Source organism: Drosophila montana, unplaced genomic scaffold, assembly GCF_035044405.1.
Source record: "Drosophila montana isolate Dmon_TW-CO22-7 unplaced genomic scaffold, ASM3504440v1 contig_2716_1, whole genome shotgun sequence".
Classification (NCBI taxonomy): Eukaryota; Metazoa; Arthropoda; class Insecta; order Diptera; family Drosophilidae; genus Drosophila; species Drosophila montana.
The window spans coordinates 363,970-377,548 of record NW_026997587.1 but is presented as its reverse complement, the minus strand read 5'-3'; the positions used below and the strand labels follow the sequence as shown (position 1 = coordinate 377,548).

At 38.5% G+C, this 13,579-nt stretch overlaps 1 protein-coding gene across 1 annotated transcript; it reads right to left on the bottom strand.

Annotated features, from left to right (window-relative positions):
- Window positions 1-11,435: 11,435 nt before the first annotated feature.
- On the bottom strand, window positions 11,436-13,209 carry LOC135429803 (uncharacterized). Its single transcript, XM_064684274.1, has 3 exons — window positions 13,009-13,209; window positions 11,648-11,968; window positions 11,436-11,591 (listed from the first exon to the last, which is right to left on the bottom strand). The coding sequence occupies exons 1-3, from the start codon at window positions 13,207-13,209 to the stop codon at window positions 11,436-11,438; spliced, it is 678 nt and encodes a 225-aa protein (XP_064540344.1).
- Window positions 13,210-13,579: the final 370 nt, after the last annotated feature.

The window sequence follows — 13,579 nt, the reverse complement described above, 5'->3', positions numbered from 1 at the left end:
AAAAAAAAATGCAGGCAACAATTATTAATATTTGCCAGGCCGGACCCACACACACACACACACACACACACCTACACACACACACACACATTTATAAAAGGATACATCATCATAACTAATAAAAATAATCATGTGCTGCGCACGTGTGTACGCGTCTGGCCAGGCTCAGGCTCAGGCTGTGGTCGGGTGGTTGGTCAGGTTTTGGCAGGACTTGGCCTAAAGATAGCGAGCCTCAAATTAAATAAAGCCTTATTGATGGCGCTCTGCGAAGTCCGTGCCGCTGTTACTGGCCTTCTTTGCGCTTTGCTAACTAACAAAGATGACCATAAACAGTTCATTCCTGCGCGCTGCGTGCAACGCATAAGCGATGTGAGTGTCATTAGCCTGCCCCCGCCCACGCCCCAGCCCCTCTGCCTGTTCCTCCTGCTGCTGCTCGTTGTCGTCGTCTAATGTGCAAATCTAATTAAAGCTGCCCGTTGCTGCCCGCTGACCCGTGACCGCTGACCCGGACATGAACTAGACTAGACTAGCGTCTCCATATGTGCTGTTAAAGTCACTTTGGTTGAAAGTCAACAGAAGTAACAACAAGAAATAAGTTTGCTGGGTCTAAGCGACTTTGTAATACCCGTTCAATTTATGAGGAGATACCAATTTCTCCCGATTTTTAGATGGATCTTAGATATCTCCACAATAGTCTTCGTTATGTATTCGATCTCTCCAGCTCTCAAGCTGTTAAAACTATAGATATTCGCGGGATGGGGCGTGAACAGGTAGTCTTCAGTCTGGAGGACTCCAGTTATAAAATTGTGTGAAAGATGGTCACCTTACAGACACGTGATTCCAACATTATATCACTCTGACGTGAGTATGCAGGAATATATATGTTCCACAGCATGACGGCCATTGGTCAAAACCAATATACTCTGTTCTGCTTTGTGAACGTGTATAACAGGAAACGACACAAATAATCATAAAAGTAATGCCACAGCCGGTCGCAGCGCCTGGTTTATGGCTACACTTTACCACGCTTGCCCAAAAATACCAGAACTGCAACCATAAACCCCGCACAGCTTTCCCAGTTCCAGTGCGTATTTATTACTACACATTGTTGTCTAGTAGAAGTTGTAGTAGTTGTTGTTGTTGCTGCTGGCTGGCTTCCGGCTTGGCCAATGTATCTTTGGCCACTCGCCGCGCTGCTCATATTTCATTATGAATTTATGATTAGCTCTGGCAACTGGCAACTGGCATCGTAATGTGTTTATTGGCCAAAGCCAGCCACAAATACTTATGAATGTTTCCTTGTTTTTTTTTTGGGTGCTGGATATTGGCTTAACTTGAATTTAACCTTGGCAAGTATTTGGCTAAAATGGCCACTACAATGGTAAACCGTATAAATTTAGGAAAAATTTAGAAAACTAAAGTAACTAAAGTTTCTTCATAAGAAAAAGTTCAAGAAAGAACCTAAGCTTGAGATATTCTTTGAGTATTGTAAAGATATTGGAATCAGAATGGCATAGTTGTGATTTCTAAAAGATTCTAACACATCTAGAAAATAGAAAGGAAGTGTGGCAGGTGTGTTTTAACGATATTTTAGAAGCTCTCAATATTTGAAATCCAATGGATATCATTTCCTGAGTATCCCTTGAATGCCAGGAAATAAAATGATCTCAAAATGGCGATGCCACGGACCATACTCAGATTGATTATTGTTAAGAAGTTATTTTCGTCACACTTAAGGTTAAAGCATCTTGACATTGAGAAATTCAAAGAAACCAGCGTTAAGCTGACAACAAAAATTAGTTATTTCGATTTTCTAAGATTTACACCTGCTTTATCGAGCTCAGATTCCTGTGTCCTGAACTCGCAATCTATCTATGGTAAATGGCCCAGCAGCAGCTACCGATTTGAAGTTGCAGCTGTTAAGGAAAACGGCGGCTTTTAATTAAGTTTCGACTGTTTTGGGATGTTTTTGGTGTTTGTCTGTCTGGCGTCGCCGACACTTCCGTTTTTACATCCGTTCGACGCACAGGCATAGTCAGGGCACAGTGCGGCGCGTAAGTAGCTCAACACAACAATCTAAATAATTAAAATATGCAAATGCCGTCTAATCCCGCACAGTCGACACGTACAAACGAAAAAGCAGCCAGCGATTTGCTTAAATTATTCATGGCCAAAGCTATGCAGTGGTATGCCAAGCGGTGGGTCGAGCAAAAGGATGAATTGCGAGGGGGGGGGGGGGGGTGAAGGCGGAGGAAAGAGAAGCACAGGTAGTAAATTAAATGAATGTCTCGCCTCGACTGGCCGTTTAATTGGTGGAAATTAATACGCTCCAAACGGACTGCGAGAGCGTAATAAACTAGCAATATGCATAGCTAAAGGGCCACGGACTACATTGCGCTGAAATGTATGCTATGCTTTTTTACTGTCTGCAGCTTAGCTCAAATATTCAATTATCGAAATGCACAGCAGCATTTTGGCGTGCAGCTCAACTTTTATTCCTTTGCCTAATTGTAAAAGTTTACAACTCCAAAACAACTAAATTTAACTGACGGGCTAGTCGAAGACCAGATACCCTAATTGGCTATCATATAGTAATAAGAGAGAGAGAACCGAGTTACGATAGAGAGTTAGCTAAACAGCTTGTCAACCTATTCAAGCATATTTGTATATACTTAATAGCTACTTAGTCAATTTTCAAACGTCACATATTTCACTAGTCCATCAACATGCCCGCAGCACACAAAAACAAATGCGTAAAGTTTCTTTTTTTAGCATATTTTCCAACTGTTTTAAAGCGAAAACTTTGCGCTTTATGTTTTTCAATTTTTGTATATTTTGTTTTTAATGCGTTGCTACATTTTTTTTGGGTTTGTTGTTGTTGTGCAGCAGTAAAATGTAAAAGGAAAACATAATTTTTAATTTCGTGTGCAGCTTTTTATTGGTTTTTAATTTCGTTCGTTCCAGCAGACGCGCCCACACTAAGGAAGTCCTGTGTGTAAACAGTATCCTTAGATGTGGGCCTCCTCTTTTTTTTATTTTTTTTGGCAGCTGCTTGTCATAAGCGTTGCTTTGTGCGCTGCCAGCAACAATATTATCATCAACAATATTATCTTCATTATCATCAACATCATCAGCGTCATCAGCGTCATCATCGTCATCGTCAGCGTTGTCCTGCTTGGTCCTGCGTGTACTTGCGCTTGTGTAAATATGCTTTGTCTATACGTTTCGTTTGCTTTTTCGTTTCTTTCAGTATTTCCCTTTTTCCATTTCACATTTTCCTTTTTCATTACTTTGGCTTAAAATTGATATGAAAGTTTTTGCCGTCCGAGCTGCTCCCATCAATACGCTCATGTTTATTTTACCACACACTCGTATTCGTCTGTCTGTCTGACTGTCTGTGTGTGTGTGTGTGTGTGTCTGCTCATGCGATTGTGGCCAGTTGTTTGGTCGTCGCTTTCATGGGTTTTTAATTACGACAAAAATAACAATATCATGTGTAAAGGATTGCCAGGACACAGACTAAAGCAACAACTTTTTGAGCTGAATGTCGCTGTCTTGCACTTGCTGCACAAATTCAATTTGTCCTTGGCTTTAGATAAATGCATAAATTTGTCAATGCCAAAACAAGGCTTAATTCCAAGTGGATTAAGTCCACTTCCATTACCAGGCTACAATTTGTGGCCAGTTAAACTCAGTTATATGCCTACATGCACGCGTCTACGACAAAGTTGAACGAACGCGCTTTGAGTACTTTTCGAGTATTTATTGAAACTCTTGATAAATACGCAAATGAGCTGCTTTCAAGTTTACGAATACGTTCTTTGGCTACTCAAATACTCTTATTTACACTGAATTTTGTCTCTTCTGTCTTTTGCGTATGAGTACTACGCATACTTATGCTAGCAGACTTTGCGTACTCAAAATTAAAAGTCGCTGGTTCGCTTCACATTTCGTAGCAACTCTCTGCCTTTGGTTTCATTTTGCGAGCCAAGCTTTCTAAATCTTTATTTTTCGTAAATTTTTAAATTGTTATTTAATTGAATCCCGAAATTGACATCTAAAATTCAATAGTTGAATAACTTGTATCTTAACAATCTTAAGAAAAAAAATAAATATATATATTATAAACAATAAATTGGACCCAAATCGGTTTCCCGTCTTCTAAAAATCTACGCTTTTTATTCAAGAAAATTTACTTTTATGCTTTCACGTTTTTTTGTCTCTTTCCAAAACTCGCTTTTCTCTAATCTTTTCCAATCGAACCCCTTAAAAAATACCTAGTCCTAGCCCGCATCAGCAAAATCTCATCTAAATTTTACTACTTTTACACACGCACACTCACAACTCTAACACACACACACACACATGCACGTTCGTTTCCGCCCCTTCATCTGGTTATGCGCATAATTTGATTGCGAAATCGTTGATCAGCTTTAAACTTTATTATCGCAGCCGCTGCGGCTGAGCAAACAGAGCGAGAGTTTGAATTCCATCAGATTTAACTCATTGTCGCAATAGCTAAAATATGGCATAAATATTTGATGTATGGAAATGCCAAAAATGCCGAGCACTTGCAACCCTCACGGCGCTTCAAAAAGGGATGGAAAAAAAAGGCGCACATAGTCGTAAATATTGCGTATACGCCCCGTGCTGGATTTGAAGCCCTCAGGTGGCAGAGCCACACTTGTCGGCCCGGCAAAGCGCTAAACGTTGTTTGCCATTCGCATATCGAAGGTTATAAAGCATAAAATCAGTGCCAGACGACGGCAGCAGCAGCAGCCACGTGTCCGGGTGGTTTCAGGTGGAGCCGCAGCCAAAAGTTGGCGGCACATTTAAATGTGGCTGCCGGCTATGGAGGGGTTTGGGCTGTTGTCTGTTTCGGGGTTTCGCTTACAGCGCGCGCACAGACAGTCAAAAATGTACGAAATGTCGAAGTTGGAATTTTGTTAAACAGGAATTTTGCATTTGTGCAGGCGGATAAGCATCTTGATAAAGTTCCAGCTGCCCCTGGGCACAGAGTTTCCAACGAGTTGACGCGTTGTCTTTAACTAGGCTGAGACTTTAAGAGCAGACGCCGTCTGTCCAAATGTGTGTATTGTTGTGTTGGTCCTGCTCTTTTAATTTTCCGCTTGTGGCTTTTTATTTTTTGTCATTTTCTACTTTGTGGCTGCCACACTTCGAACGGGCCGAGGACATCAGCAGCTCTGCAGCTCTGGCTGCCGTGTAATTATCTGCTTATGTTGTGCCCTGTCCTTTTTAGTCCTGTTGCTGTTGCTGTTGTCATTATTGCCTCGTCTTGCGGCCATATAAAGTTGTCGCTGTTTGACATTTTGCTGGCAAGCTGCTTAGGCAGCGCCAAGCGGAAATTGCATAGAGGCGGAAGTAATCAGCAATGGCAGCTGGAGCAGGAGTTGGAGTTGGAGCTGAAGTTGGCCTCTTGCCAGGCCAATTTGGAGTTGTAATTAGCAACTCGAATGAGCGTCAGCCGAAACTCAACTTAAACTTTAAGTGCAACAGACAAGCGAACAATTCGAAGTGTGGCCAGCCTCAGCTAAATCAACGCTCGGACAACAACAACAACGAGGGCAGAAGCCGCAAATGATTGCCGGGTTGGAGGTTTGGTTTGCGGGTGGGGAGGGGGTCAACCACAGCAACGTATCTATTTGAGTTGCACTTCAATTACTTGTTTCAGTGCCGCAATTACCATTCATTTGGCCAACATAATGTGTCCTTGTCAACGTAACACACGCACGCACACGCACACACACAGCTGTTTAGCTGCTGCGGCTGCTGCTTGTTGGCACCTTTGCTTTGGCAATTTACACATGGCAATGACAATAATAAATCAAAAGTGAAAATGCAAATATTTTGCAGACAACAACTGCCAGACATTGCTGCTGCTGCTGCTGCTGCCTTGTAAGCCAAGCCAGTCCAGACGAGCTCGATGCGAGTGGGCAACCACAGAGAACCTAGCTCCAGCCTCAGCCTCAGCCTCAGTTTCGCTGCAGCTGTGTCCTGGCCAGGGCCAGAGATTTATTGCAGGTGATTGCCAGGGGTAACTAGTTATTTTTGGGTGAGCATTGCGGAGGGCAGGGATGTTGCCCAGCTCTGTTTGCCAGCGGCATCACACACACACACGCAAACACACTCGCACACACACACAGCTATCAATAAATAATTGGAAAATGAATGCTTTGCTTATGAGAGATTTGAAAATGGCCCAAAGACAATGCCAATGGTCTACTTAGTACATTTAAGGCAGCTGGCAAGGCAGTTAAGGGAGTTGATATGCACCAATTCACATTGCTAAAAGATTTTATCAATAATTCAGGCATTCAATGGCTTGCATTGAGCTACCCGGCTCTGATGTCTCTAGTCAGGCCAGTATCAAAGTCAATTATGTTCATTTATTTAAATTGGCAGCATTGCTCAACGTTATTTATTAACAATAACCGAATACCATACCTGCTTCTACAAATGGGCAAACAATTGAACGAACTCAAGCTTCAGTTTTCAAAATTATTCGACACACATCATTTATATATTTGCATTACTTCATTATTTTATTTATAAGTCCTCTACGAATGCAAAATAAACATCCGATCTTATTTGTATATTCTTATTAATGCACCAATCCAATCTCAGTAGATATTCACCCGTTGGTATAGCATGCGGTAAGTTTTCCAATCTGAGATACAAGTCCTTGATAAGTACCAAGCCCTACCAAGATTAAATGTAGGCTCAACATAGAAGATAACTAAATTAGTCTTATGCTCACCTCATAGGGACAGGTGTGGTTAAGGTTTGTATAGTTTTTGAAAACCTTGTAGACGAGTATTGCGAGGGGATGATAGGGCTTCTTCAGAAATCGACAGCCGTCGATGGTTGCCTTATAGAGCCAGGGCTTGTAGCCATTTGCTCTCTTAAAGAGCTGTCCCTTGACATCAACATTCCCAGTAATCGGTTGCAGAAGAGTTAAATTTACATTTAACGTTGTCATATTCCGACTGAGCGCCCGCAGTCGGCACTGATTTACGACAATCCACGATTCGTTGATATGTCCACAAACCAAATTCGTGAATTTGAAGTCAACAGCCTCCTTTAAAGAGAATCAGATTAGTTTCGCATCCTTTAAAAGGCTCTCTCGCTTACATTATAGCAAAGGTTTAGAGCCAGGAATATTGGCAGTAGTCCAAGAACGATCAGCCTGATGCCCATTGCGATGAAATTCGATTTGATTGCGTTTTAAATATAACTTCCATTAATAAATTAAATGGATTTTGTAATCTCAAATTGTCCGCTCGAACACCCTCAGTAATTCGCAAAAAGCTTTATTATCGTCGGCTTTTAATTGAGATATGCGTATTACTAATATTGCATTTATTAAAGCAACATTCCTCTTTTCTCGTATTATGCATTAATCACAAGAGCTTGTACCACGTTTTCTCCACTGAACTTTCTCTTTCTCGTTTTTAGCCCAGCTATGAGCAGGGACAAAGCTTGGCTTTGATTTCCCATCACATCCATCACTCTAAGCAATCCACTTAATATTCTATAATTTTAAACACATTTCTTTAACTTTTGAATAACTTTATTCTCCCTTTGTTTCTAGTTTATTGTGTATATACATAATGTCAATATATAACATAATTGAAGCAATTGAAACTTACATTAAATAATAACTAAAACATTTAACTTTATTATTGTCCACTTTGATCGTGATTTTCTCTTAAGAAACATCCTATTCCGAGTAACTCTGATATAATAAAAATATAATTGAGATTAACTTCTTGAAATTATTAATCACTTCTTGTAAGATCGGCCTCAAGAGTACCCGCCTGGTGTAGATGGTTGCGACATCGAATCTTTATAAATCCTCCTCGAATGCAAAATAAACATCGAATCTTATTGTTAACTTCCTATCCAAGTAATAATCCAATTTCAGTAGATAATCGCCCGTTGGCATCGCATGCGGCAAGTTCTCCAATTTGAGATAAAAGCCATCTACACCTATAAAGCCCTGTGAAGCTGAAATGTAAGCTTCCATGCAAAAATAACTAAATTAATTTGATACTCACCTCAAAGGGGCAAGTGTGGTTAAAGTTTGTATTTTTCTTGGCCATCTTATAGATGAGTATTGCGATAGGATGATATGGTTTGCTCAAAAATCGGCAGACATCGACGGTTGCCTTATAAAGCCAGGGCTTGTAGCCATTTGCTTTCTTGAAGAGCTGACCTTTGACCTGAACATTTCTTCCAGTGGAATAAAGTAGAGTTATATTTAAATTTAAGGTGGTCGTATTCCGACTGATAGCTCGCAGTCGGCACTGATTTACGGCAATCCACGATTCGTTGATATGTCCACAAACCAAATTCGTGAATTTGAACTTAACAGCCTCCTTTTGAAGAGAATAACATTAGGTTTTTGTATTATAAGCCACTTTCACTTACGTTATAGCAGAGATTTAGAGCCAGAAATATTGGCAATAGACCAAGAACGATCAGTCTGATGGCCATTGCGATGTCGTTTGGTTTGAGCTTCAAATTTGATTGCCATGCAAAAATCAAATGGCTTTTTTATTACATTTTATCCGCTCGAGCAAACTCGGTAATTAACAAACAGTTTAATTATCGGTCGGCTTTTAATTGAGATATAGAACGTATTGCTAATATTGCTTTTATTAAAGCAATTTTCCTCTATTCGCGTTTTATGCATAAATCACAAGAGCTTGTACCACGTTTTTAGCCTGAACTTTCTTATTCTCCTTTTCAGGATACCTTTGGGAACTCATTGGGACCACGCCCAGCTATGAGCATATCTCTAATCTATTTTATGTTCTTTTACGAATTTCTTTAACTATTAAATAACTTTATTCTCCCTTTGTTTAAAGCTGATTGTTCATAACAAAAATGTATATATTTAATGTACTTGTAACAATTGAAGCTTACATTAAATATTAACTGGAACGTTCACACAGATACGATCAGTAAGTTAACTTTATTATTTTCCTCTTTGATCGTGATTTGCTCTTAACAAATATCTTATTTCGAGATACTCGAATGATATATTAAAATATGATATAATATGGTTTTCAATAAGGTCTGCTCCCAGAGTACCCTCCCGGATTCGCTGGTCTACTTTATAGGTCCTCCGCGAATGCGAAATAAACATCGGTTGTTATTTGTAACTTCCTATCGAAGAACCATTCCAATTTTAGTAGATAATCGCCCGTTGGTATGGCATGCGGCAGGTTCTCCAATCTGAGATAAAAGCCATCTACAATTATAAAGCCCTGTGAAGCTGAAATGTTAGCTTTCAATTAAAACTAACTGAGTTATTTTAGTACTCACCTCAAAGGGACAAGTGTGGTTAATATTTGAATAGTCTCTGAACATCTTATAGACGAGTATTGCCAGAGGATTATAGGGTTTCTTCACAAATCGACAGCAGTCGATGGTTGCCTTATAGAGCCAGGGCTTGTAGCCACTTGCTTTCTGGAAGAGTTGACCTTTGACCTGAACATTTCTTCCAGTGGAATAAAGTAGAGATAAATTGATATTCAAGGTTGTCATATTCCGACTGAGAGCTCGCAGTCGACATTGATGTACGGAAATCCACGATTCGTTGATATGTCCACAAACCAAGTTCGTGAATTTGAAGTTAACAGCCTCCTTTTAAGGAGAATCAGATTAGTATGTATAGTAAACTTAGGCATATATCACTTACATTATAGTAGAAATGTAGAGCCAGAAATATTAGCAGTAGACCGAGAACAATCAATCTGATGCCCATTGCGAAGTAGTTTGATTTGATTGTGTTTCAAATTTTATAGCCATGCACAAATCAAATGGGTTTATTATTACATTTTGTCCGCTCGAACAAACTCGGTAATTTCCAAAAAAGTTTAACTATCGTGATTAAATTTGTGTTTCGTTATACTCATTACCGATTTAAATGTATTGAGAGGGTATTATAGACTTTCAATCAAGATGAACGCATTAAGTTTTCAGAGAACACAGTAGTCGGATATGCTTTACCTTTTACTTTATTCACATTAAAATCCAGCATTTTGAACTGGTGCTCATTTGTTTGGCTTTTTATTTGTTAATTTTCAATGTATTTAAAACAATTCGAAGTACTATTCAGTTCAATGCATTTAATAATAACTAAACGAGCAAACAGCACAAAACATTTTATATACGAAATAGACATAGACCAATAAAAGTATATGTCCAGTTTTAAATATTCCCATGTAGATACTTCTTAAATAACCAAAGATATTCAAATAAGAATATCAATTATATCATAATTGATACAAAGTTCATCAAGTGTTGTACCCTGTAATAAGATGAGAGAACAGGCTATACCCTGTGCCTGTGATCGAAGCAGCTCAACATATCGTTTATCCAAATTTTTCTTTTATTATTAGCAAATATTCTTAACGATTCAACTTCTTGTAAAATCTTCGCGTATTTGAAAGTATAATTTTGTTGAAAGCAGAATTTTCTGATCAAAGAAACAATCGATTTCAATTAAAAATTCGCCAGTTGGCATGGGCAAAGGTAAAGCCTCGTAGTTTAGATGCAGATCATTGATAAGTTGTCTACCCTAAAAAACAAGAAAATTATGAGTTCTTTCAATTATATAATTACTTGGCGACTTACCACAAAGGGACACGGATGATTAAAGTTGGAATAGTCCTTAAACAATTTGAAAACCAATATGGCAACTGGATTGTAAGCCTTTCTGAGGAACCGGCACAGATCAAAGGTGATTTTATACAGCCAGGGCTTGTAGCCACTTTCTTTTTTAAACAATTGAATGTTAATTATGATATGATTGCTGGGATACAGAATTGTGCCATTAAAGTTATACGAAGTCTTGTGGCGATTAACTGCCTTCAGGCGGCAATTGTGTATCAGAAACCAGGATTCATTGTACGACTTGCAGATCACATTCGTGAACTTGAAATCTGCCGCATGCTAAAAACTAAAACAGTTAATATTTGCAATAACATATATTAAACTCCTCTCTACTTACAGTAAAACCGAGCCTCATTAGAGTTAGATACAATCCAAATAGGAAGAGAACGCTGCGCATGACGTCGATTTGACTGCACAACCTAAAATATGAAGCTCTTTTTTTATTATTTAAAAATATTTTCAAATCAATATGTTTCCTAATTACAATTGTACTTAACCACAAGCGTAAAGATACTATATTTTAAAATTGCTTTATAAACCGAATATTTAATTGATAAATTTTCAATAATTGCGATTTCGCCTGGCTTACGAAGATAAACGAGTTGTGTTTGGCGAAAATTTAAAATATGTAAAACAAGGCTCAAGGTAATTAGATTCCGGTTAATTGCAAGAAATGAATTAGTTCCTTTCGTTTGCTTTATTTAATCAATTGTTAAACTTAAACTTTTACCTCATAAAAGATCCTCTACGAATGCGAAATATACCTTTGTTGTTATCTGTGGCTTCTTACTAAAGGAAAAGGCCAGCACCAATAGGTAATCGCCAGTGGGCATGGCATTCGGTATTTTATCCACACGCAGGTAAAAATCTTGTATAATCACCGGACCCTATAAGACAAAAAGAAGAAATAAAACTGGCGAAGAGAACTCAATCGAATACTTACGACATAGGGGCAGCTGTGATTGAAATTCGAGTATTCCTTGAAGAGCTTGAATACCAGAATGGCAACTGGATTATAGGCCCGTTTCATGAAGCGGCACGCATCGATATTCGCGGAAAAGAGCCAAGGCTTGTAGCCATTCGCCTTCTGCAGAAGTTGACCTTTAACGTTAACGGGATGATCCACAGGATAGTTCAGGGTTAAATTCAAGTTAAATGTCGTCTTATTGCGACTAATTGCCCGCAGTCGACACTTGTGCACAGTAATCCAGGTCTTATTGTGATTCTCACAGACCGCATTCGTAAATTTAAATATAACCGCTTCCTACAAGTCACAAATAATATCAAATACAATTAGCTTTAATTTGGAAACAGAATTGAATAAATTAATTCAATATAGCTCACATTCAAGCTCAGCCTTAAGGCCAGCAATGGAAGCAGCATCCCAATTACGAGCAACCTGATGCCCATGGCGAAGAATTGCAATTGATTTTCTGCTCAGTACGTGCCCATGAATATTCAATTTATATTTTTCCATTCGCTTGAATAAACGCACTAATATTCCAAAAAAAAAAAAAAATAGACTATTATCAAATCCAATTCGATGACCTGTTTCCATTACCGACTTGTGCTGGGAATTGGAATAGTTGCAAAACTTTTAAACTAGTTAAAAAACCATTAAAGCATAATTTAACAGACTAATTTAGATAAGTAACTACTTGCGGCTGTTGCTGCTAATTAGGCTTATAGGTAAAAAATTATTTTATATATATTATTTTATAAGCTTTATTCGATTTAACTTTGTTCCATCAGACGGACTAACATTTCAAAATATTACGCATTAATGTTACCAAATCGCCATTTCGATTCTCGATTCGGGCAGAAATTCGTGCTCATAGTAAATTTTTCTCCATGAAGTCATATATCATTCGTATAATGGTAGGTATTTTGATATGTAAAAATCTAAGCAACTAAATTGTGATATTTAAAACTCTTTTAAATTAGTTGTAAAACTATTTAAGTACAATTTAACAGACTTATGGACATAACTAGAGGCTCTCGGCTTACAGGGAAAAACAAAATATGATTTTAAAAGCTTTATTCCACAAACATACACATTATTTTTGTTTCATTATTTGTTAAGATTTATTGTTCTATTATATCCTCAGTAAATGTGCCATATACTTTTGATATTCCTGTTGGCTTCTTATGGAGAATCCATACCATTTTCAACATATAGTCGCCTGTTGGCATAGTATGCGGTATATTATTATCCATGGGCACATACATATCCTTCATGTATACCTGTCCCTGTGTTCAATTTAAAGTTGAATATTTACCCAAGGAATTTAATAAGGTACTTACCACATACGGGCAGGGGTGATTCAGGTTGGTGTAATCCTTGATTAGCTTAAAAATGAAAATAACAAGCGGTATATAGGCCTTTTTCAAAAACCGACAGCCATCAAATTGGCCCTTGTAGAGCCATGGCTTATATCCGTTGGCTCTCTTGAAAACCTGTGCATCGATCACCACATCGTTGACGGGATGAAGGGCAGTAGCCATCATGGTCAATGTGGTTTTATTGCGATTAACAGCCCTCAGTCGGCACTCGTCGACGCTAACCCACGACTTATTCCATGACTCACAAATGACATTCGTGAATTTAAATAGAGCAGCGTCCTGAAAGAGGATTACGTTGAAACGATCCGCTTGGCTCCAAAATATCGACTCACATTGTAGGACAGCAATATTAGCAGTAAGCCGAAGCGGAACAACCGAACGCCCATGGCAATGGAAGACTATTGAATGCTTCAAAGTCGAACAGTCTGTATTATATTTTTAGATTTTGATTTTCGATTTTATTTCTCGCTTGAGCAATTTGACTAATATTTAAGCTCACGTATTATGTTGATGGATTTCAGTGATGTAAATA

Bases quoted from the DNA above. Each gene is read 5' to 3' on its own strand.
- LOC135429803 (XM_064684274.1), bottom strand. From the start codon at position 13,209: ATGGCTACTGCCCTTCATCCCGTCAACGATGTGGTGATCGATGCACAG. The intron at 11,969-13,008 runs GTAAGTACCTTA...TGTGACTTGTAG, and splicing joins ATCACCCCTGCCCGTATGTG to GAAGCGGTTATATTTAAATT. The intron at 11,592-11,647 runs GTAAGTATTCGA...TTTGTCTTATAG, and splicing joins ATCACAGCTGCCCCTATGTC to GGTCCGGTGATTATACAAGA.